Source organism: Ciona intestinalis, chromosome 9, assembly GCF_000224145.3.
Source record: "Ciona intestinalis chromosome 9, KH, whole genome shotgun sequence".
In the NCBI taxonomy this organism is placed as follows: domain Eukaryota; kingdom Metazoa; phylum Chordata; class Ascidiacea; order Phlebobranchia; family Cionidae; genus Ciona; species Ciona intestinalis.
In genome coordinates this window covers 939,843-965,203 of record NC_020174.2, presented here as the reverse complement: position 1 = coordinate 965,203, position 25,361 = coordinate 939,843, and the positions used below count along the sequence as shown (strand labels likewise).

Below are 25,361 nucleotides of genomic sequence, written 5' to 3'. Positions count from 1 at the left end.
TCTATTCTATTTTAAATCTAATTAGTTAAAAGCATGCTGTAACTCCAAGTGCGTACAAGCAAAATTCCTACAACGTTAATGGAAATAACGTTAATTTCATAACGGTACAGTTATTAGACTGTTTTAGGGATACAAGGGCGTCTCAGTACGAGTGAAAAGAATGGCTTCACGCGCGGTACGTTTTCTGTTAGGTGGCAGTATACCAGAATATTATGCAAATTTAATTAAACTTAAGAGTCAAAGTTTTTAAAACTTAACAACTTATTTTTAAAACACTTTAGTACTAGTTCAAGTTGCTTTGATTATACATATCACCCGTATTTCTAGTTAATATGTACTTCCGACTGACCGAATCGTTGTGAACACTGACGTCACGCGGTAGATTTACAGCAATGACGTCATGGTATTGCTGCCTCAAGAGATATGATGCATACTTGAAATATTTTCGAAATTTCAATCGCTTTTAAATCTGCAGTGTCACTACCGGTTTCTAACAATGAATTCACCTTCGAAATAACACTCACCAACAGTATTGTCATGCTATTTTACTCAAAATGCCCGAAAAATAAGTTTTTTAAAACCTTGCGCTTTATGTGGTCTTTAAAAACATTCGCAAGCTATGTAGTGTAATTTTTAATCAATAATTATGGCGCAAAAACCCACACGTGTACTCAAACACACGGGCGAGACAGTTTCCGTGAAAGGGAAACCCATAATTTCCCCTTTATACAATACACAGGTAAAAGTGTCTGGCATTCAAAAGTCAAGAACGTTTTTTCAACAAAAGCTGACAATGGCTTAGTTGACGAAACCAGATGGTTAGGTAGCTTACATTCTCTACTTTTATCGTTATAGGACATTATTAATGGCAAAATATAACAGCCTATGATAAAGGCATAATATTTTTACGAACTACAACATATATTGTAAAGTTTCAAAGTATGTATTTCAACATATAATGTATTTTAGCACATACCAGAAAATCAATTGAAAAGTAACCAGTGTGTTTGTATATACAACAATAAGACAATAGTGCGAATGAAGTAAATTTGAAGCCTTGACTATTTAATTCCAAAATAATAATCGAGATTTTACTTAGCAGTCTCTATGTTTGTGATAGAGAAAACTTGTAATTAAACGAGCAAAATGTTGCACTAAAATTTCCAAAGGTTGTGATATACAATGCAGTATTGACCGCAACAAAGTATGTTCATTGCACTGTAGTGATAGGTTTACACTTGCATACCAAACAACATCATGTCTAGCATTGGGAAATCTAGTTTGGGACCACGCAAGCAGCTATTAAGTGCAAGTATGAACAATCTTGTGTCCATTTTCATCCTTCCATACCAAAATCTTTTGTGAATTCTTCAAATTTCTTCAAATCTGATTGGTTGACTGTAGGACGGGTGGAAGCTTTTGCTTTCCTCATCATTGTCTACAAAATAACGGCCATTATTTATCAAAAACAAACTTGAGAAAAAAAATGATTTTGTACGTTTTAAATTTCATAGATGGTAATTATTAGCAAAAATTAATTCAATGGAAATTAACAGCAAAAGGATTGTTGTTATAAGTTTATAACCAATAAAAATAAAACAGTATTGGGTAAAAATCGTAGCTGTAAAGGTGGCTGTAAAATCTATGGTTACCATAGTAACTGGAGGTTCAAGGAGTTTGTCTCCTGGAACATTGAGCCACGACATCTCTATGGCAGCAGGATCCCCGGGAGAGCACGGGATGAGCATATCATCCATGATGATGTTTGGATCCTCATGGGAGGGACCTCGGACCTGGATGCAAGAGATCAATCTTTACATACAACAAATAAAATCAAGTTTTCATGTGAAAACCTGTGATAACATCCTGAAAACAAAATTACTAAAACAGAATGGGTAAAGTCTGCGGTAACTGCCGACCGCAAATTGTAACTTATAGTGGCACAACTTTCATTGTTGGGAAATAACAAACAAAATGAATATTTTTTGGTGAAATTGAGAAGGAAGAGTAAATACTAGGAAGTACAAACAAATTGTTTAATTTTTTTTACCTCGTTTTGATGTGACAAATTATAGTGATAAAACTTACAGCTAAGTTTTTACGTACATAGATATACATCAGCCTGAATAGAGACTTACCCTTTTAAAATGAGTTGCCTTCTGTACTTTACGTACAGGTTCCATCAAAGCATCACGAACTACAATACCAATATCAGCTCCAGAATATCTAAGTTTAAATTAATGTTAAAATATTATTTATACTGGAATTGGTCATTTCTAAGTGAAAAACTACAGTTTCAAACACCGTGTACATAAAATAAGTTGGAGAAGCATACCTGTATTATAACTATGAGGACTGCCATTGCCTGGTATTTAAGGATAAATAGCTATCATTCATAGCAAAAAAAGAGCACTGTTCTGTCTGTATGTTTTAGTCAAACTAACTACAGGATATCACTAATTTAGCTTTCCCACACATGAATATAATGTCTTACCCCTCAGTCATCTTTCCCAGCTCCCGTATGTCTTTCTCTGTCAGTTCAGTCTTGGTGTCGCCCAGATGTAATTTAAACATAACAGACCTTGCTGCTTCTTCAGGCAGAGGTATGTATATACGACGCTCAAATCTAGATGTAAACCAATGTTATATATTCTATTTAATAATGAAAGATCTTCTTGTATGATAAAGATATTGTAAGATAAAATGACCTAATTATCTGTTACAGTATTACATTATGTTCTTACAAAATCTATGAAATCAGTTGTTCCTAAATTGGTTGGAATAAAATGTGACACTTTCCACTATGGCTTCTTATACATTTTAGATTTTTTTAGGAATTGAGTAAGATTGTCATTAACAACACTACCATGAAAACACATGTATTAAACTATCACCTTCTTCTGATGGCAGAATCCAACTGCCACGGAATATTTGTAGCTCCTAATACAAGCACGTTGTCATTGTCAGATCCGACGCCTGGAACACAGTTTAGAGTATTAGATATATTCACTATTTAAGATACTATTAACACCCAGTTTTTATACCATTATATTAGTTAAACACTTTTACCCTGTTGTTAGGTTAATATATAAATAAACAGTTGAATTCACCACATTAATCAATAAAACTAACTATGTTTTTAATGCTTACGCAAATGTCAGCTTTGACTTTAAACACATTACAAAACCTTAATACAAAACTGTTGCCGAAATAAAACAAATACAATTTGACAACAAACCCCACCTTGCATTTGAACCAAAAACTCAGTTTTGACTCTTCTTGAAGCTTCACTCTCATTGTCGCTCCTGGCTCCACATAAAGAGTCCACCTCATCAATGAAGATGATAGAAGGACGTTGGTCGCGCGCCATCCCAAACAATGTTTTTACCATCCTGTATAAAAGGAGATGTAAAATTATAAATAACAATGGGATGCATGAAAAAAATAGGATGTTTGTGAAATATAGTTATTAGTTAATACATTCGGACCAAAGAATGTTTCAACAACTTTCACTTTATTTCCCATATCTTTTTGGGTTTTATAGAGTTATCAAAACTCGCCTAACAACCAAACCAACCATCCTCACACATATAAACAAGTATATAATACTATGTATTATATTATCGTATTAACTGCATTTTATAAGTCATATCATATATTTAAGCTCTGCTTGTGTGTACTACATTTGTCTCACACAACACCCACTAGACTACCAACCCACTAGAGAATCATGTACGATGTACCTAAAATGAAAGGCCACACAATACACAACACCCATTAGAACTAGAAGAACATGTCCCACACAACAAACATATAAGTATTATATTATCAAATAACCTGAAATTTATGATACATATTTGGGCGTGTGTATAGATATCTTACAGCAGGGTAAAAGCTGTTTTAGGCATCAAACTAGGGTGCTAATAAAGAAATAGATATGATGCTACCCTTGTTTTAAAACGTTAAGGAGACATGTCACTAGAGATGCACATTACAGAATAATGAGGTATTCTAGGATATCCTAGAATACTTTTTTCAAATCTAGAATCCCGAATCTAGAATTTCGAATCTTTTTGTATTTCTAAGAAAAAACATATGAAGCCAATACGGCCAAGCCGAAACGTTTATAAACTTTTGAAAAGACGCTGCGAAACGTTTTTTTTCGAAAGTCCCACAAACACTAGAATCTTTTTTTCCAAATTATTAAATTTAAAAAAATTGTTAGTTTAGTTGAAGAAATAATGTATGATGACGTCATTAAACAGAATACCGAAGCCCATAATTAGATTTGAATACAAAAGGATTCGAATCTAAATTCTGTAATGTGCCTACATGTCACCCAAAGGAACCTTAACCCATGGAGTAAACTTACTTTTCACTTTCACCGAGCCATTTAGATACTAAGTCAGCCGATGAAACGGAGAGAAACGTTGAATTATTTGCTTCAGTGGCAACTGCTTTAGCTAAATATGATTTTCCTGTCCCTGGTGGCTGTAATGCAATAATATATCATGTTGTTTGTATAATACATGGTGGGCAGAGGTGGGCAAACTAAACTACAGGAAAAAGAAAGGTTAAATTTTTCACCACCAGCTGTTATTACAAGTTTATGGATATCTTTAGATCAATGCAGATTATCAAAATAAAAATGACCTTGAAACCATATACTTCACTCAAATCAACCTGATTAACCAATCCAGTATTAAAATGTTAAATTTGTCTTCTGGAACAAAACATACAAAAACCCATAACTTATCTCAGCAGTTATTGAGCGACAAGTCGATTTTTGTTGCAAAGGTTAGTAAAACGTTTATCACAAAATGGATCAAAACAAATAACCTTTTAAGTTTTGGTCATTGGCAAAGTGCTGGGTAATACAAAGTTTTCACTTCAGTAATAAACATATAAAAATAGGACTTACCCCATACAACAAGATACCACGCCATGGTGTTCGTTTACCTGCAAATAATGTTATTTATGACATCATAGTTTCAACAGGAACTAACTCATTCAGTAGCAACTAGCCAAAGAGGTTAATATGACGTTTAGAAAATAGTAGATACAGTAGTGGTAGTTTGTTTGCTGACCGTGGTATTAGAAATACCGGATATATAATTTATATGTTTCTTTCTTTATTACCACCTTACCAATAAAACTTCATTTTACATTTAATTTGCTTGATTATAAAACTTTGGTCATTGGCTTACACTGGTCTATTTTTCAGGTTATAGTGACATTAGGTCTATCGAACATACTTAAATTCGACGGTCTAATAACTATTGTTCTGCAATAAACCAGGTACCTGTGAATAGATGAGGGAATTTGATTGGCAGAATAACGGCTTCTTTTAAAGATTCTTTAGCATCATGTAAACCAGCAACGTCCGTCCAACTTACATTTGGTTTCTCAACAACAATTGCTCCTATAACATCACAAAGATATGTTTAAAACAAGAAACACTTTAGCTAATACACTATTTATTTATAAAGCTTAGATTATTGATGCTTTTTTATTTTAAAATTAAGACGAAATGTAGAAGTAACCAAGTAATAAACCTTAGCTTAAATGCAGTAGATACTAAAGGTTGAAATTAGGGAAATATGTAAAAGGATTTGCCAGAGTTAAACAATTAAACGTGAGGAAGAAGATATAATAACATGTTCATCCATTGTTCTTTGTCAATTTAAGAAAAATATATATATACATATAGTAGCAAATACTTTACCTGACAAAGCATTTTCAAATTTCTTTTTCTCAGGGTCTTCATCATCACTTCCATCCCTATGTTAAAGTAAGGTCATTATTGGACTCAGTAGACAGTAATCTTTGTAAAATACTGTAATATTTGGCGCAATGGCAATCATTTGAAAATTATTATACGCAATTAATGAAGTGATACTCTGGCAAAGAACTTGTACAAACAAGTATTAATGAAGTTCGGTTCCATGTTTTTTTTTTTGAGTTTTCAAATATTAATTCGCAATATACAAAACATGTATTTTTGGGGGTTTAATAAGTACTGTATAATGCAGCAATCTATTAAATTTATTGTATTGCGAGTTTACTTACGATCCGTCAGCTTTTACTTCCTTTTTCTTTTTCTTTCCACCGTTTGAAGATTTTTCATCAGCCAAATATTTTTTCAACTGTTCAGCACGATGAAGGTAACCACCACATTTCTCACGGATGCTTCTCTTTATCGCGTTGTTGTCTTTTGCTTCATCTAATGTTAAATACATTGATTGCTATTACCTTGTTAACGCTTGTACTGAATTTTAAAGACATAGTAGGCTGTTATAAGACAATATACTAGCTTGGGTATAAAACAACACAATTGAGCAGCATTTTTTCAAAAGAATTGCTGATTTAATAGGACTTAACATACAATATTGATTATCAACTGCTTGTATATACATTATATATATTTAACAAATATATATATGACATTTTTTCGGGTAAAGAACCGGATTTAACCCAACTTAAAACTTTCCTACATTTTATAACATGCAAAAAATGTTCCACTCCACTCTCATACAAACGAAGAGCTTCAGCATAGTTTTTATTCTTGTCTTCCTCTGCTGCCTGCTTCACAATATTGATGGCTTTCTGGAAGCAAAAAAAGGATTACGAACGGTTTATGGTAGTTAGACTACTGCCATCGCATTCATAACATAAGGATACTGAATCTAATGCTCCACCCATTCTGGCCATGGGGCTTTGGGGAAGTCATCTTGGTCGCTTACAGGTTTTCGCCAATGTAGCTTTGTGGATGAATATGTTTCGGAAGATGTTTTTATATTTTGTTATAAAGTAGACTGACAATTAAGACAACCTATAAGTGAAAAGTGACCTCTGGGTTAGATTAATTGATGTTAAGTGTCTTGCCCAAGGTTACACATACGACACAATGGTAGCAGCAACAAGTCTTGAACCCGTAATGTCTAGAGCCTGAGGCTGGTGCCACTGCCCTGTCCACTGTGCCACAACGCTTGACAAAAAGTGGCAGTTATCTAACCCCTTAATAAATAGCATAAAAATGTAGAATCAAGCCACTTACATCCATCATACTTCCCCCAGACATCTTTGTTTTTTTAATATAATAATTTATAGAAACAGATTCCTGTTATAAAGTATTCTTCTCTGAAAATAATTGTTTAAACTACAGCAAATAAACAGAACTAATATAGTCTATAGTATACGTTATACATAGAAAGTTTAGGTACATAGTGTATAGACAGTACTTTAATAACAGTAACTATATGGGACAACTCCAACTGTAGCGTGCTGATAACAGAGAACTATAAGGTTTCTAACGTCTTGGTCTAGATTAGGTCAAACTTAACGTATACACATAAAAATAACGTTTAAATTATTGACATATAATTTAACATAACCAAAATTACTTATGTTATAAACTATGTTTACCGCAAACTCAGGCTTTAACCAGGGACCATTAGAAATACGGCAAAACCATATATGCCAAATTCACAACAGTTTCAGACGTAATCAGATATGTCATTGTGCATCGATCTTCAATAGGAGTGAGTTACCGATTCAAACGCACTCAGGCGTAAAGAAATCACGTGGTCATGCGTAGGTGCGTCATGCTTCATAAACCAAACAAAGATTCAATCCCATGATGCGAATTGTCAAATAAGATTTATAAATAACTTCTTGTCTTATCACCCATAACTTCTATGTATAGTCACAAATATTCTAAATCCTCTAAAAAGGTGTTATTTATTTTTACCACCAAATCAAGTATACACTTACTAACGACCTGAAACTTTTAAATTTTGTACAAATGAAGGGGAAATTAAATCTAATTTAACTTACCCTAACACTTAAAATAGATGTTGGTGCTATTTTCCTAACCTACAGTCCAAGTCACTACTGCAATCTCCTACTTCCCGAAACCTCCACACACTGCTGCTCTAACCGCCGAGAACTTATCATTAAAAACACATGTACGCAATTTTGTAACTTTTATTCCAAACACCCTAATATGAAGGGTTTCTCGGACATAGAGATCTCATCTAATCTTCATCCTCCTCCTCGTTGGTGTTGGATCCCTTCTTAGCGTTCTTTCGCTTGACACGTCCTGCACGAAAAAAGTTTAAACATTTGTAATATTCCATAAAAATACATACAATTATAATTGGAAAATAGAATTTTAAATGCACTACTGACAAATTATTTACAAATGGGTTTTTAACATGTTATGTAAACTCGACAATGAAATGGCCAAAATTACACTATTTTGCTAGGTAAAAGAAAGTATGTGATAGGAACAGCGATAAAAACGGTAAGCGCACAACAACACAAATGTCTATTTATATTATCATGCACCCACCAGGTCTGCCACCACCATATGGTGAGCGAAGGGAGAAGTCAATATGCTTCTGCGAATCAAGTCGAACAATGAAAGATGGGATGTTCACCACTTGCTTACGAACACTGCAAGGGAACAAGAAATTGAAACATTTAAATTTTAAAGCATGATTACAAGAGCATTAATAATACCACAAGTCAAAACCATTAATGAATAATTTAATTAAACATGGCCACAAAGTTACCTTTGCGGTAACTCTTTAAGTGGGCACAAGCTGCATGCAACAGAACACAAAGGTTATAATAACTGTCATTGCCCAGACTGAAGTTAAACAAGTTAGGTTGAATCAACCTATCTTGTATCGTTTATGCCGCATATAAGATAAAGCAAACACAAAGATATTGGTATGCCCAACAAAAATTCACATGTAAAAATCATCTCACCGAATGTGACGTTGCCTGATCAGCACACGCGCATGATGAATGGACTTAGCAAGCCCGAGTTTAAATACTTGGGTTTGGAGTCGTCTCTCAAGAAAGTCCTCAACTTTCAAACCGAGCACGTAATCGAGTTTCATCTTCGTTTCATCCAAGACACCGATGCGGACCAATCGTCGTAGCAACGCATTACCTGGGGTTTAGGTTAAGATGCACGATAAAAAGATGTTGTGAAATTTCTCCATTTTGTTTGCTTCTATTGCAATTGTTTAACCAGAGTGTATTACATGTAGTTAATGTGGTTGAGGTGGAAAAAAGGACAGTTCCCATAATGACAGTTGTACACATTGCACATACTGCATATGACACACACTACCATTTCAAATGGGCCCAAATATGCAATTGAAACATGCAACAATGTTTGTAAAAGTGCTACTTAAGTTATTATTAAGTTACCCTATTATGACAATGCCATGTAAGCAACTATAGGACTTGTGTGGTTGAAAAGCAGAGACATTGTAATTATTGTGTAAATGATAACCATCTGCCATTTCGAACTATTTCATTTTTTCAGCAAAGTTACCTGTTGTTTACCACCTAATGTTGTCGCAAGATGTGGTGTCAGGTTGAACCCGATTGACCACATTGATATAACTTGCACAGCGGTGTCAGTTTGTCACTGATTGACCGCACGATTTTTAAATTAATTACCCTCGAAAAGTCGTCTTGTGTTCTTCTCATCTAAGGTCAAGAGATCACGAGCAGCTTTGCGAATCTTGGCAAGTGTGTACTTTACTCTCCATACCTGAAATTAGAACCAAATAATCAAAGTATTCTTGATTCGAGGTATGCAAGTTGTTGACAGGGAACCGAGTTGCTCATTACTACTAAATAATTTAAAACACAATTAACTAAATTTTTCTCACAGCATTTTAAATTCAATAACTTCTGCAGAATAATTTTAGAAAACTATACTTAGCAGCGTTATTAAGTAATGTAGTAGCTTTACACCTTTATAACAAAAAATGAAAATTTGTTAACACCTTAAAATGCATTTGAGTAGATTTAAAACTCTTAAGGAAAAGTAGAATCAATAATTCTTTACCTCCCGCTTGTTACGAAGACCATATTCTCCGATGAGTTTCAATTCTTGGTCCAAACGAGCCTTCTCGAAGGGTCGTCTTGGGGTGACGTAAGTCTTTCGGTAAACTAACCTCCTTGCGTGCGGCATTTTGCTACGAAAACGATAAAGTTAAGTATAATTTTACAAACAACTTACTTTTCACTTCTGTTATTGCAATTATCAGTCTTAAACGAAGGCCTGTGTTAAAAAAAAAACGGAGAAAAACATAGCGGATAATAAAACATACCTTTAACGCAGTTTGCTATCAGAAAAGAAAGTCGAACCTCGATTCCATAAACACGTTTCTCAAGATTGAACATAGAAGTAAACTGTGTGAAGTTTATTCCTCCCCTAACCAAGATTAAAAGTAGCAAAGCTTTGCTTTTGCATTGTAAGCGTACTCTTACTGCTTATTTTTTAGTTTTAATGCCCTTTAAATGTAAAAAATAACATTTAGCCGACATAAAGTGTCTTGTTCATAAACATACATGCCCCAATGGTGGCAGCATCGAGCTTCGAACCTAATATGTCCTTAACCGTAGTTGAAACTCTGCTCCTAACCAACAAGGTTCCAACCAAAAGACACTTTTTGGGTGTCTAAATTATAAGCCAGATTTTTCAGTTTTGGTATTAAAAGTGTATTAAAACAAAGTGAAACAACGTTTACACACAACACAAAAAACAGTAAAGATACATCTTATCAATTGCAAAATATGATTGGAACTTTGGCACGTAATTAGTACATCCATGTACAGCATTAGCTTAAACGCGAGTCGTTAGTACAGTAGGGGACTTTTTAACAAAACGGTCTCGTACACTTAAAAATATTTTTCGTATTAACTTTTTGTATTCTCTCCTCATCCCTTTATGCATTATGACGTAGATAATCGGATTTACACAGCTGTTAAACCACGTGACGTTGGATGCAACCATGTTTGGTCTCGGGTCCCTGTGAGTTCAAAAATTGGGTTGTCAATTTTTAAATTCTTCTCGCTGTTGTTACTATTGTTGGCGTGTTTGTCCTTAGGCAAGTCACCTCAAAAACAATCACCAACAAAGTTATGTAGTAAACTCGTAATCGGGCAAGAGGGGTATAAAACAGAACACCCGTGTTCACCCCGCCACACATTCACCCATTTAACTTTATACGTGGGTTATATAGTTCTGGATACTGCCACTTGACGATAATATTTGAATTCGATTTATTCATTTTGCTGACTTTGAATTTGTAGTTTTATACTTACTTTGACCCAATATAACTGACCACTAAGCTTGGTAGAAAAAGTAGGTTGAAGGTCACGCATATTATTATGCTGAGGTAAGCCAAGTGTTTTTCCTGTATGTGGCGTTCCTGTTGGCTGTGTGACCTGTTTACTTTCCGTAAGGCCTTTGAAAATATATTTAACGTTTTACAAACTGAAAGCATAACACTATAGTAGGATGGGGAAAATGGGACACATTTTTATTCTATTTTCACGCCCTATTTGGTAGTAAACAAAGAATATTTAAAGAATTATAAAACCGTATCCCCACGATTCCCATAGACCGTTGTTATTTGGTTAAAACACGATCAGGATATTTGTATATGATGTGCTAAAGGTGTCCTACTATACCAGAGAGATTATTGGCGCGTTTAGTAAATGGGAAAATAAAACTAAAATACAATAGACCATTCGCAAAAAAAGTGTTTTCAATTATGTGTTTACCCAAAATCTGCGTTTCGGAACCAAACAACATTATGAAAAGTGAGCATAACAGGACAATCTCATTAAAACATAATTATTGCCTTTATTTTATGGGAGGGGTTTAGTCTTGGTAACCCATTGATGTGGTTTATTAGCTAATACTGCGCCTTGTGTTCTCATATTACTCGTATTATGTTTGGCTTCAAAAAAACAAATAACGCTATGACGTCACATACAGCGCACAAACAGCAATTTCCATTCAAAAATAAATAAACATTAGAGGCGCCACAAATATGGATTTTTATAATTAGTAGGCAGATTCTTTTAACAAAACGATCAAATGTGGGTGTATTAATGCTATTGAGTGGGTGTGGCGAGAATGCTTGGTTGTAATAAAGGATAGTGGTGAAAGACAGTCACCTTTAGCACATAATATCCAAATGGGATATTATTTTAAACAGTGATCGTATTTTAAACAATTACCAACAGTCCATGAAAGTTGTGAAGATCTATAGTTTTAAATTTCTTTGAAAGTTCTTTGTTTTTACTACCAAATGGGACGGGAAAATAGAATAAAAACGTCCCATCTCCCTCCACCTTACTATATATGTGATGTTAGTGATATATTTCCGCTGCCGTTATTGCGGCGCTCACGAACCAGAGGATAAAACGTTTATAAGACCCGATATTGCTGTGTGGTCACTATTATATCAGCAGCAGCCGTATTGAAAAGAAATCAAAAACAATAACAAAGTTATAAACGTGATAACTCATAAGCGGAAACAAATTATAAAACAGGAAAAAAATAACAAAGGGGGGTTGTTATAACAACTGTCATTGACCCATCGCGCCAAGATAACTATGCTACATGCATTCATTAAATTATTCCTAAGAATAAGTGACTTATACCTGTGACGGGGTTCTGGATATATTGCTTTCGTTCCGCCACACCATAGTTGATATTCTGCTGAGCATACTTCCACTTCGGGAAAGCGGACTGTTCAACAAAAAGACGGTTAACACTTAACAGACATTAAATAGTTATTTCATTTACCTTATATTTGACTTGTCGTCATTTTCTTTCGTGACGTCACCACTGACGTCATCAGCGTGACGTACTTGAATGACGTTTTCAGAATTTTGTCTGCTATCTTTAGAAAGCATTTTACGCTGGAAAAAAAAAATACTTTTTTAACTATATAGTAGGGTTAGGGAAGATGGGACATCTTTTTTATTCGAAACCTTATCTGCACGACTTCTATTTACCGTTGTTAATTGTTTAAACCACGATCAGGATATTTGGATATTATGTATGGGCTGTTCGATATCTTTTTTTCTCTATTTTTCTGTTCCCTTAAACTCGCCACAAACAGAGAAACTACAGATACTCATATACAAACATATTATAATACTTACCCTGTACTCGTTATATCCTGGGTGTTTCAAAGCTTCGAAACGTTTGTTGCTCTTTTTCACGTAATACACCATAATAGCATAACTTATAACCATTATAACTGTCGGCATAAACTGAAATATTGCTCGAATCGCCTGAAACAAAAAGATTATAAATATTGAATGCACTGCCCGGGAAACGAACCCGGGTCGCAAGAATGGGAATCTTGCATGATACCACTACACCACCAGTGCTATATGGCCTGGAATCTCTAGTCCAGAGTGATCGGCCATAGTCATAACTTACTTATCCTCGCATGGCAAGGCAACGACAGTCGTTATAACACGGGTATTCATACACACCGTCCCCGCTTACGAGTTACCACATATATAACTTTGTGGGTAATTATTTATGCATTTTTTTTGGAACTTATACTCAGCAACTTAGGCAATCCATAAATGCCCACTTGATTGGAGCAATAATAGCAAGTCATATAGAGCATTCTTACCTTCATATAATTTGCCCAATCTGCCAAACCAGGTTGCCCCAGGTTAACAAACGTACACAAGAATTGTTTCTTATTCCACCCCGTTATTAAAGGTTGTTTGTTATAGTGACGTAACAGTGACGCAATAAGGAACGGCATTAGAAATGCAGGGGCAAATATCCAACATGTGAAGATGACGTAACGAACGCGCTGGTCGGTGAATATGCTGGTGTATCTGAAGTGAATACAATTTAAGTACATTGCAATACTTATGGATTGTGTAAACTTATGAATAAATAAATACATGTAACTGCAGTAAACTTACTCTATACTTTACTTTTCACTATTTGCGTAGTGGGGCAACCACGCTGTCGTTATAACATGGGCGTTCCGTTTAATACACCTCGTGCTTGCTTTCGAGTTACAATGTATAATATACCATAAGTATAAAGATGGATACCGTTAGCACCACGGCCTACTAGAGATATCTCTAGTAGGCCGTGGTTAGCACATAATATCCTAATATTTCCTAATCATGTTTAACAATTGACAAAGCCCTTTTGTAGTTGCGGGGATACGGTTATATAGTTCTATGAATAATCTTTGTTTACTATCAAATATAATAGAAACATAGACCATCTTACCCCAACCCATCTTACCCCAACCTATTAAATTGGCTTAACTGGAAGCACACGAGTGTTGTTTCATACACCCATAGCTTACTTAATATTGAGTGTTGGGCATAAACACCACGTATGTGTTTTTTTATGATTGAGTGAGAATTTGCCGTATATAGTATACGATTACACTGCGCAAGTAAACGCAGTTCCATTTTCATAAAAAAAAATCATACAAAAAGGGCCAGGATTGAATAAATGATACCATCGTGACGTAATTACCTGCTAGGAAAAACAATCCCAATAAGTCGATTCACTGTGATTGATATGAGGCATACAACTGACGTGTAGCCGCAAGAAAAGTAGAAGAAAGCTTGCAATATGCAAGTGGTCGTTCCTAGTGGCCTGTATGGGGAATACAAGGGAGTTATTGAATACGTAACATAATATAAAGATGTCTATTTATCGTTTCGAAAACGATAGCAGATCATGAAACTTAAAGAACGAAGAGAAAGGAATCAACAACAAAACAACAGTTGTTCATAATGCTAAGGGATATGTAACAATCATATACTATATTATGCTACACTAGTGTACAGCAAAATTTAACGTATAGTAGGGTGGGGGAAGATGGGACACCTTTTCATTCTATTTTCTTGTCGCATTTAGTAGTAAACGAAAAAATTTCAAAAAATAATGAAACCGTATCCTCACGACTCCCATAGACCGTTGTTAATTGTTTAAAACACGATCAGGGTATTAAAATATTATGTGCTATAGGTGTCCCATCTTACCCCACCCTACTTTATCAGCATGTTTTGGGCAAAAATGTAAAAACTTTGATTTATTCAAGTTGTTGTGTTCCTTAACAGCCTCAAAAGTTCCAACTACGCTGTTTTTGTCGCGCAGCCTGATGGAGAATAATCAAAGCGCAAAAATAAGCGCATTATATGATTTACCGAAAGTAAAACAGCATCAGCCGTCTAGCTCGTACAGCACAAGCCTTTCTGTTTACAGATTAATCATTAAAAAAGAACCACACTCGTTAAACTTCCGCGATTAACAATGTTTTTTCCAATACATGACCTTTACATTGTTACATCACTATTATGATTCACATTTAACAATTAAAAACCGCGATAAATTCTCCCAACCATTTTCAGTCACAACAGGAAAAGTCTGCACCGAAACTACCGTTGTCGCTTATCAACAGTAAGCTGATACAAATCCTGATTGATGTTTAAGTCTTAGCCGTGTTTGAACAGAGGTTCAACCAACGTAATTAACTGCATGGTAGTGGGAATGGTGAATTTTAACGAGGATATAATGGATTGCTTTACCAAGGATGTTTTTGTGGTCAATGTTTAAAGAGTAAAAGTTAGCTAGCATATACAAAACATACCATATTTTTTAAAAAATCCCTTTGAATACAGTAACGCGGGGATCAGATTAATTAAAACAACGCAATTAAAGTCAATACCAGCAAAACCTCAATCGTTATACCAAGAATAAAAACTCCTTGAATAAAAGTGTTAAATAAAAGCGTGATATCTTATTATTGTATTTACACATGTTTGTAACACAAAATCATTGATACCGCACTGGCGAGATGTTACAATTTAAAAGTAATTAAATTTACCACAATCGGAGTTTAAAATCTCTAGCAATTATTGGAACACCGGCCTATCTAGATTTTGGCACAGCGTACCGGCGGGGTTATGGCAGACGTCCAACGCTGGCTTTTGGTTCGATGAACTTCACAATCCCGTTATATCTATTATTTCTCGCAAGTGTTAAAGTTTATGTTTCGCTCATTATAATCTGTTTGTGGCGAAACAACCGGACGTCAGCGAAGGACAGCGAATTACAAACAAGGAAATAACTTGCGGTAAAACGAGATAATCGGCCTTTGAATAATTGCCCACTTATTCCAGATTATGTCTATAGTATACCGACCCACCTCAAAGTCCTACATGAATGCTTGTTAACACCCCTGCTATGGAAGTGGCGATTGATTTTGCACTAAAAAAAAGTTTTTTATTAAAATGCTAAGGTAAAAGACGTTACCGGTTATTTGGGAAAAAATAATTAAACTCAAAAGCTTAGAGCGTATAGGCATACAAATCATTTTGGCGTTTCTTGAGATAAATGAACAGTTTGATCTTTTAGTTGACATAAGCTGCTACTACTATTTGTCACATAATATAAGTACTGTTGTTGTTGTTGTTGTTGTACAGCGCTAAACAACCGCGCCATGCAGCGGTATTGTATCTACACGAGCGGGTATTAGATTAAATACACAATAAAATCACAAGACAGTTGATGTCTTATTGTAAGATTATCTTGGTTATTCTAAGTCTAATCTACATCTAGCACTGCTGGTGTAGTGGTATCATGCAAGATTCCCATTCTTGCGACCCGGGTTCGATTCCCGGGCAGTGCACTTATTTTCAAGGCCTTAGTTTTTATATTTACACAACAAAAAGTTCAAATCACAAAGCTATTGCTCCCGCGGTTTTTTAGATTATAAAATTGTTTTGTTTTTTTCCAAATACAGTAATGAAGATCAGATAATTAAAAACAACGAAAAAACGTTACATTACGTTGTATGCCCATGCATAACAAGTTATACACCAGCACTCACCAATCCATAAGAATATACCCCATCACGTTAAAAGGCATCATGACTAGCGCGGTTAACAGATCTATAATAGCAAGGTTGACTATAAGCATGTTGAAGCTATTTCTTCTCATTTCCCTGTTCGTTCCAACAGCGATGATTGTAAGTAAGTTACCACCCGTACCGAGTATAATGTCGGTGAAGCCAATCGCTATTCCAATGTATCTGTTAGAAAGGCGTTTAGTGTTTATTCTTAAACGTAAAAGTGTGGCCATCACATAGCGTGTTCATAAGCGGGCACGAGGTGTATGAGACAGAACATCTGATGTGTATGGTGTTACAATGACTGTCGTTTCCCGCCACGCGAGATTAAAATGATTATTAAAATAGGTTACATGTATTAATTCATTCGAGACACGAAGAACAAGATTTGTGTCCATTTTGCAATAATTTAAACTTCATTTGGGGTAAGAAGAGGCCAACGCTTGCCAAAATTCAAGGCTCACTGTATATACCCATTTTTCCTTGCCGCATGATCTCACGCAAATAGAATAGGAACATCATTTATCAAAATGTTGGCTTAAAATCTACAAGCAAGTATAAAATGGATGTTTTATGTTTCCTATGCCATGTGTAGTGGCTTCATACACCTTGTGCTCGCAAGTTTATAAAAAATTATTAGATAATTGTTTGGTCATTCGTTTCAAACATATCAAACCAAAATAACATGGGGAATAACATATACAGCATATCAAAGCACCCGCGTGACCGATTATACCTTTTAGGACATGGAGAAAAGTTTATCGCAAAATGTATCCTCCCATTATATGGTAACCATGTCGTGTTTTAATGTAATACATGGAACAGGTAAGCCCAGGGCAGGTTCTGTTTGCTTTTAAACCACTTGACCAAAACCACAGGTATGTAGTTGAAAGGACACCCACGTTATAACTACATTGGTTGTCATAAAACTATGAATGAATGAATGAATAAATGAATGAATGAATGAATGAATGAAACTTATTTTATCCTTGCGTGGCGGGGGAACGACAGTCGTTATAACGCGGTTGTTTTGTCTCATACACCTCATCGTGCCAGCTTACGAGTTACCATGTATGTTATTTTGTGGGTACTTATTTTTTGGGGTATGGCCGACTTTATTATTTTTGTGTATGGCCAACAATTTATACAACCCATAAGCGACCACTCGGTTAAATTAAAGCAATTCTTGTGTCTTGCCCAAAGATCCACATCGTTAAAGCATATAAACAAATAGATATGTTGTACTATTGTGTGCGAATCGCCGAAAAAATACAAAACGTTTTTTTTTTCGGTAAAAGTCAAGCCACTCAAACACGGTAAGTCGGGTTAAAGGTAATTGCACGTTTGAAACTTATGACGTCATTAAGTCCATAGATAAGAAATCTGTCCTTTTCCGGTGAAGTAAAATAATAAGATACTTTTAATGTAAAGGTTTGGAACTTTTTCTCACTCTTTTTTAGGCCTGACTATTAAAATGGGCAGAAGGTAAAATACGATTGATATATATCTTAATCATTAAGATATATATCAATCGTATTTTACCTAAGACTTAATGCATTAGTAAAAACAATTACATAAAGTAAAACAACCTCTCAAGATTAGTATTAGTCTTATTTTAAAAGTTTATTTCTATAAAAGATATAACAAAGACATTATTGGACTGATCTGTAACAATAAAACGTAAAAGAAATATTAAAAGGTCGGTTCGCAAGACTTATTTGCCAGAAAATATGCGTTTGATTTATAATTTGTAACGTTTTTAGTAAATATACGTAACTATAGAAGGCTGGAGAAAGATAGTCAACGTTTTCATTCTCTTTTTGCGTTCCATTTGATAGTAAACAAAGAATATTCACATAATTAAAAAATATTCGTATCCCACGAGGCTACCTTGTAACGTTTTCAAGCGTCATCATTAAATAGACTTAGTGTCGTGTTTGTCACGTTTAACGATGGTAAACTCACTCTTTTGTCACCCTGTTAAAAGTTGCCAACTAAAACTATGCCAATGTTATTGTTGGGTTTGCAATGCGCCGTGAAACGAGAGCTTTGGTATTTAAGCCTCATAAGAATGTGGGTTACGGTCCATTAAGTCCAGCCATCATTGCTTGTGGTTTGATGTTCGTTTTGTCCTAAACAGTTCCGTTTCAAAACAGAGGCCTCAAATAGAGGATGGTTTGTATAGTGGCATGTGAATGAATCTTGCTTTATCCTGGCGTGGCGGGGAAACGACAGACATTATAACTTGGGTGTTCTGTTTCATACACCTCGTGTCCGTTTGAACTTTTTGGACTCATTTCCCAAAATGGCTCTGTTTGTATTTATTTTCCCATCGACGGTTTAATTTCCTGTACAGAACGTCCTTATCAGGGTGAATGACATCTAACAAGACAATACTGTTTTGAATGCAAGTATTGACTCGCAGCAAAAATTCTGCATGATGAAAATTTTTAGATTTCAAACCTCGCAGCCATTACAATATAACCTTGCAGCCGTTGCAAGTGTCCACGTACGTAACTTTGTGTATGTATATATAATTACGACTGTGCACGTTATTTCAGCTGTAACCCAACCATACATTATACTTAGATAACCAGGTATACAAGACACCCCGGAAATTGCGCTACCGGTACAATATATTAAAAAGTTTGCCTCACGGTAAGCAATCTTATAATTATCGCATTTCGCGTGAATAACACATTGTTGGAATGTAAGCGTGTCAAAACTTTCCACGCCCGGTTTTCGTTGATTATAAGTTTGCACAGCAACTCGTAATTCTAAATAACACGGTGACGAAAACACGCTAAAAGGGGGTAATTTCATACTTGGCGAAAAAGGTTGTTTGGAGATTTCGGCAAGCCAAGGACTTGACACATTTTAAGGAGAACGTCATTTTCTCATCACAAACACTGGTGTGGTATAGTTTACAGTATAAATTTGGGGAAGATGACACGTGAGGCAATTTGGTTACCTTTTTTTTTCTTATTACGCTTCCAAATGTTACATAATATATATGGTGGTGGAAGATGAACACCTTTAGCACATAATATCCAAGTGTCTGATCGTGTTTTAAACAATCAATAACGGTCTGTAAAAGTCGTTAGGATACGGTTTTACAATTCTTTGAATGTTCTCTGTTTACTACCAAATGGGACAGAAAAAAGAATGTAAAGTGGCCCATCTTTTCCCACCCTACTGTACAATGTTACATGAGCACTATAGAAACGGAAATACAGATATATAGTTATAGCACTATGGTGATGCATTGCTGTAAGGGTGAGGTCTCATGGCAAGATACGTCAAGAAAAACTCTCAGATTGGTCAGTCACAAAACTGCCTACATAGTTAGACACAAACAGAGATATAACGTGTTTTAGGTAAACTTAGGCGTCAATTAACTCACTAACAAGGTATATATCGTAGCACGTCTATTGCTGTACAAGTGTAACACGCAACTGTAAACTTAATCTCATAATAAGTGGTTTATAAAAACCTTGTCTAAATATATATGATCATCTTAATTGTAAGTTAACCCACATTTGTGTTAAGTACTTCATTACAAAACTGCGAAAATGCGACAGTTTTATTAAATTGATGCTTTTTGTCGAATATATAGCAGTTGGTGGGTATAGATAGATACCGTTTTTGCCTAATGTTCCATGTTAGTCCGGTCGTCGTTAAAATTAGCGAAAAAAAGAGAATATTTTGTAAGAGCTCACCTAAAACTTTTGGCTTCTTCAGTAAAATCTTGAAGATTTTCTGTCACATTCATAATTTAAAGTACAACTAATAAAGTATCTGTAAATAAAATATGGGATTTACTGTCTCATACGCTTTCCCACCTTCATTACAATATAACGTGCTGTTGCTTTCGGCAAAATATTAATTTAAAAACTACTCAACACCAAAAACCCTCGATTTTCTCACTTACATAGTAATTTACTATAAAACAACAACCAGCTGTTTATGTGTGTATAGTGTTACGTTACTCAGTTTAATATAACGACCTAAGTTAAATTCTGGCTTGGGATTTGAATACCAAACATTATACCTACAACCAGCGAACGAAATAAGAAGCAATATGTCGATATTGGCATTTTTCAGATGCCGGGCCTCACCGTATAAGACCTCGACAGTAGCACACGACCCCAAATTCTATTTCTAGGCTCATTTTTGCTTTCAAATTGAAAGACAATGACCATATCGGCCTATCTCATAGCGCATACCAAGACTTGGCCTTCACACCTCGCCCTAATTAGAGCTAAATTGGCATTTTTTCTCTTCGTTTAGAACTTAACAGTAACAAAGATCAAACTAATTAAAACAATGAAGAGATGAAAATTCGCAGCAAAACTGAAGTGGTTAAAACACGCTATGTGTAAAAACTACTTGAGTAAAAGTACCAAATAAAAGCTTGGCCGCTAAACCCACATAAACCACAGAACTATAACTAGTTAAAATCTCTGCTCTGTATTCATGACTCATATAGCCCATTATTACTCAGCAAAACAAACGTAACACTTGCGAAGTAGGTTCACATTGAATTCTACAACTACCAGTTGTGAGTAAGACGGACCGAAGAGGCAATTTCTCTTATCACTCATCGCATCTACCGTTGATCGTTAAAAACAACACAAGCAACAATTACTTGAATGTCGCTCATTCTCACCGGCAAGTTTAAAACACATATTTCAACTTTTGCTAAAATAGTATATAGTAGGGTGGGGGGAGATGGAACACATTTTCAATCTCTTTTCTCGTCTAATTTAGTAATAAACAAAGAAAACTCAAATAATTATAAAACTGTATCCTCATGACTCCTCTAGCCCATTGTTAAAGGTTTAAAACACGATCAGGATATTTGGATATTATGTGCTAAAGGTGTCCCATCTTCCCCCACCCTAGTATATATAATCACACACAGAGTTACATACGCGGAAACTTGTAAGCTGGCACGAGGTGTATAAAACAGAACACCAATGTTTTTACGACTGTCGCCGCCCCGCCACGCGAGGATAAATAAATATAATTGACATTTATTCTGTTCAATAACCTGTATTGTTACATACGTTTTTTATATAAGTCGCATGTTCTGCCCTTTTAGCAATCACAGAATACTGTCCATACTATATCCACGTGAAGACAAACCCGACCACCCCTTTATCACAGCTACCCACCGAATACCTTAAGAAGTCAATTTATGATTCGTTTGACCGACCGTGACGCGTTTATCGGTTTCAGCAAATATCTTAATAAAACGTGGCTTCGGTAAATACCAAGCCGTTCCATGGCATACTGAATGCATTCATAGCTTATTTGACCCTTGATAGGGTTATTAACATCAGGTCAACTTGTTTACAATGACAATTCATTCGAAAAGTGACTCGTAATTAGGAGGGCGAATCAAATTCAATGACGTAACTTCCTAATTACGTCATCAAATTTGATGACGTAGGCTTTCTGTAACGTAATAGATTTGATGACGTAGTTTTTCAACTGACTTACTACCGATACAGGATAAAAATAAAAACTACCAATACAGGATAAAAATAAAAACTACCAATACAGGATAAAAATAAAAACTACCAATACAGGATAAAAATAAAAACTACCAATACAGGATAAAAATAAAAACTACCAATACAGGATAAAAATAAAAACTACCAATACAGGATAAAAATAAAAACTACCAATACAGGATAAACCATTACTTAACTTGTTTCACAGTTTAGTTATAAATGCTAATTCTACGTTAAGACTAATCCCCGCTAACTTTGCTGCTAAACAACCAACAACAATTGATTTGCTCAACCAGTTTTCTTTCTTCCGTAGCTGGCGGTAAAGTATTGGTAGCAGTTTGGCATAAACGACGCCTAAATCCGCACTCGCCTTTTAAAACTAAATTCCAGCCATACTCAGACAAAGCAGTTGATTTAATCTTGGCTGTAAGACCACAACCGTATTCTAACTAACCCCAAAACGGAATAATTATTATTTAAAGGTTGAATACATTTTTTTCGCCTAAATTTTAAGCGTTAGGTAAAGTAAGTTCAAACATAAAAACGAAACTTTGTACTCAATAGCTTGAAGGTCACCCAAGTCCCTTAATTTAATTAACCTTTTAACCTTTTAACTGCCACATTCTTTTTTTTAGAAACTTTTCCGGGCTGTCTTGTAAATTTTTAAGCAGACCTGCTGATGTGTTTAGATTTTGCAACCGAAATAAACTCGAGCAAAACACTAGAATATTTCTACAATATTAATAATGCTGACGTCATCAAAGTTTTGACTATACGTCATAATAATGTTTCAATATTAAAATGGCTATAGGTTATATTAATAGAGAATGAGACAAAGTTTTTATCCAAACCAAAACAGAACACAAGATGACGTAATAACCTAAATACCTTAACGTTAAACATTTAACACGCATGCAAACTTTATATGGGGTATATAGGTTTACTCGAAGATAATATATAGTAGGGTGGGGGAAGATGGGACACCTGTCCATTCTATTTTCTCGTTCAATCTGGTGGTAAACAAAGAACATTCAAAGAATTATATAACCGTATCCTCACGACTTCCATAGCTAAGACCGTTGTCAATTGTTCAAAACATGTTCAAGATATTCGGATATTCTGTGCTAAAGGTGTCCCATCTTCCCCTATCCTACTATTATAGACATTGGATTCACTTGTTGGCGGTAACGATTGCAGATTTTACGCACAAATGCTGCTATTAATGCGGTTCTACTGCCTACTGACAGATACCTAATCATCGCGGGTATAACGGCGCGTGGCAACCGTGTAAAACGATATTTTACGTGATCGCGGTTTTAAAACCGATAACTTATGAGTTGCTGGTGTAAAGGGGTGGTGGGGTAACTTTGGATTTAGTACAAGATTGCCTTACTATATACCTCACCCATATAGAGTAAAACAAAACGATATATTATAGCAGATTTAAACCGTCGACCGTTTAACAAATTATTCCGTAAAGAAATAGCGACAAATGGTATGCTTTGAATTGGAGTTATATAAAAACTTATAGAGTAGATATTGGAGACTATAGTTCTCACAATTTATGGCACGCTAAAGCACTCAGATCTTACGCGAAGATCTTATAGTAGGGCGGGGGAAGATGGGACACCTTTTCGTTCTATTCTCGACCCATTTAGTAGTAAACAAAGAACATTCAAAGAATTATAAAACTGTATCGTCACGACTCCTAGCACATACCGTTGTCAATTGTTTTAATATATGATCAGAATATTTGGATATTAGGTGCTGATGGTGTCCCGTCTTCCCTCACCCTACTATAACTTAAGTACAAGTTTTAGGTGTTTTTAACAGCGCCGTAAAACAAAACCAAAGTGTAGGAAGCACTAGGGCTCCAAAACTTATACTGTAGGCCTATATACTGAGTCTTCATTTATTTCTAGATGGTGATGATGATAAAGTGAACTCAAGATAAAATAGGAGATCCAATCTAAAAGAGCATTTATCCTTAAGCAGCTAATCTAAGCAGCTAATCTTGCATAATTATACAAATATTTATACTCACTGTGCATCTTGCCAAGAATATACAGTATTTATTTTGTAACCATTACTTTTACCTTACTACTTTAAACATGCAACTTAAATATGTCCATATTCATACTCACTGTAACATTTAACTAAAAATAGAATATTTGTTTTGCATTCGAACGTTTCACATTCTTAAGATATCTTGCTTGCGGTTTACAGAAATTATCGTCTGTTAGCCTCAAATACTATCATATGGAAAACCACATGTCCTTTCCTAGAACAACGATTAGTGATACGATGCCTTGTTTTGCGCTTCCTAATACAAGGCACGAGCCTAATGTAATGCTACTGCACCAAACATGCGGCCCGCAGCGTTGCGAGCGGTTTTAATTTGGCTGTTGCGGTACGAGCGCTTATATAGCGAGGCACGAAACCCGTTGATTATGTGTGTTGTAAATGGAACCTTTATCTCGCTATGCGACAAAACAACCTCGCTCTGGGTAAAACGACGCCTTTTTCAGTTACATAATCTCATTGTATGCAAACATATAGTAGCTTGGGGTAAGGTAGTCCATGTTTTGTGTTCTCTTTTATCGTCCCGCTTGCCAGTAAGAATATTTACACAGTTATATAACCGTATCCTCGCAACTCCTTAATGAGCGTAGTTAATTGCCGAAAAAATAGAACGTATAAAGGGCAACGCTATCCATCTTACCCCACAGTATTATATATTCAGTTATATGATATAGGAATTTATACGATATGTGAAAATAAAAATGACAAAACAGTATAAAGTATTTATTTCTAATAACAGTGCCGTGGAAAAGTGTTTACCGCATCTCTGCTTCTAAGCCAGAGGTAACATACTCAGGGCACGTCACTCAATGAATGAATGAATGAATGAATGAATGAATGAATGAATGAATGAATGAATGAATGAATGAATGAATGAATGAATGAATGAATGAATGAATGAATGAATGAATGAATGTAACTTACTTTATCCTCCCGTGGCCGGAAAACGACAGTCGTTATAACACGGGTTTAACACCTCGTGCCAGCTTACAAGTTACCATGTATAATGTTACTTTGTGGGTGA

At 35.2% G+C, this 25,361-nt stretch overlaps 3 protein-coding genes and 2 non-coding genes across 7 annotated transcripts; 1 reads left to right on the top strand and 4 right to left on the bottom strand.

Annotated features, from left to right (window-relative positions):
• Positions 1-885: 885 nt before the first annotated feature.
• On the bottom strand, positions 886-17,248 carry LOC100180144 (vacuolar protein sorting-associated protein 4B-like). Its single transcript, XM_009861325.2, has 15 exons — positions 17,237-17,248; positions 12,820-12,824; positions 7,058-7,140; positions 6,495-6,606; positions 6,070-6,223; positions 5,726-5,781; positions 5,303-5,422; positions 4,922-4,959; positions 4,373-4,491; positions 3,244-3,392; positions 2,895-2,976; positions 2,495-2,626; positions 2,139-2,226; positions 1,653-1,793; positions 886-1,438 (listed from the first exon to the last, which is right to left on the bottom strand). Exons 3-15 carry the CDS (start codon positions 7,079-7,081, stop codon positions 1,337-1,339), a joined length of 1,317 nt encoding a protein of 438 aa, XP_009859627.1. The 5' UTR covers positions 7,082-7,140; positions 12,820-12,824; positions 17,237-17,248; the 3' UTR covers positions 886-1,336.
• On the bottom strand, positions 7,970-10,248 carry LOC100184857 (40S ribosomal protein S9). The gene is made up of 6 exons (XM_002119471.5): positions 10,140-10,248; positions 9,875-10,004; positions 9,481-9,574; positions 8,776-8,962; positions 8,354-8,457; positions 7,970-8,101 (listed from the first exon to the last, which is right to left on the bottom strand). Exons 2-6 carry the CDS (start codon positions 9,998-10,000, stop codon positions 8,037-8,039), a joined length of 576 nt encoding a protein of 191 aa, XP_002119507.1. The 5' UTR covers positions 10,001-10,004; positions 10,140-10,248; the 3' UTR covers positions 7,970-8,036.
• LOC100182483 (G-protein coupled receptor 84-like) lies at positions 10,507-20,558 on the bottom strand. 3 transcript variants are annotated; one of them, XM_026835906.1, is made up of 10 exons: positions 20,456-20,551; positions 19,990-20,073; positions 16,719-16,919; positions 14,357-14,479; positions 13,479-13,692; positions 12,994-13,125; positions 12,632-12,747; positions 12,487-12,574; positions 11,137-11,279; positions 10,507-10,841 (listed from the first exon to the last, which is right to left on the bottom strand). In XM_026835906.1, exons 3-10 carry the CDS (start codon positions 16,826-16,828, stop codon positions 10,655-10,657), a joined length of 1,113 nt encoding a protein of 370 aa, XP_026691707.1. In that variant the 5' UTR covers positions 16,829-16,919; positions 19,990-20,073; positions 20,456-20,551; the 3' UTR covers positions 10,507-10,654. The 3 variants fall into 3 exon arrangements, with proteins under 3 accessions (XP_026691707.1, XP_002120182.3, XP_026691708.1); XM_002120146.5 differs by lacking the exon at positions 19,990-20,073 and having other exon boundaries at positions 20,456-20,558; XM_026835907.1 differs by lacking the exons at positions 19,990-20,073; positions 20,456-20,551 and adding an exon at positions 18,702-19,118.
• Positions 13,154-13,224, bottom strand: trnag-ccc. Its single transcript has one exon. It is a non-coding gene; the product is annotated as a tRNA-Gly (tRNA).
• On the top strand, positions 16,447-16,517 carry trnag-ccc. Its single transcript has one exon. It is a non-coding gene; the product is annotated as a tRNA-Gly (tRNA).
• Positions 20,559-25,361: the final 4,803 nt, after the last annotated feature.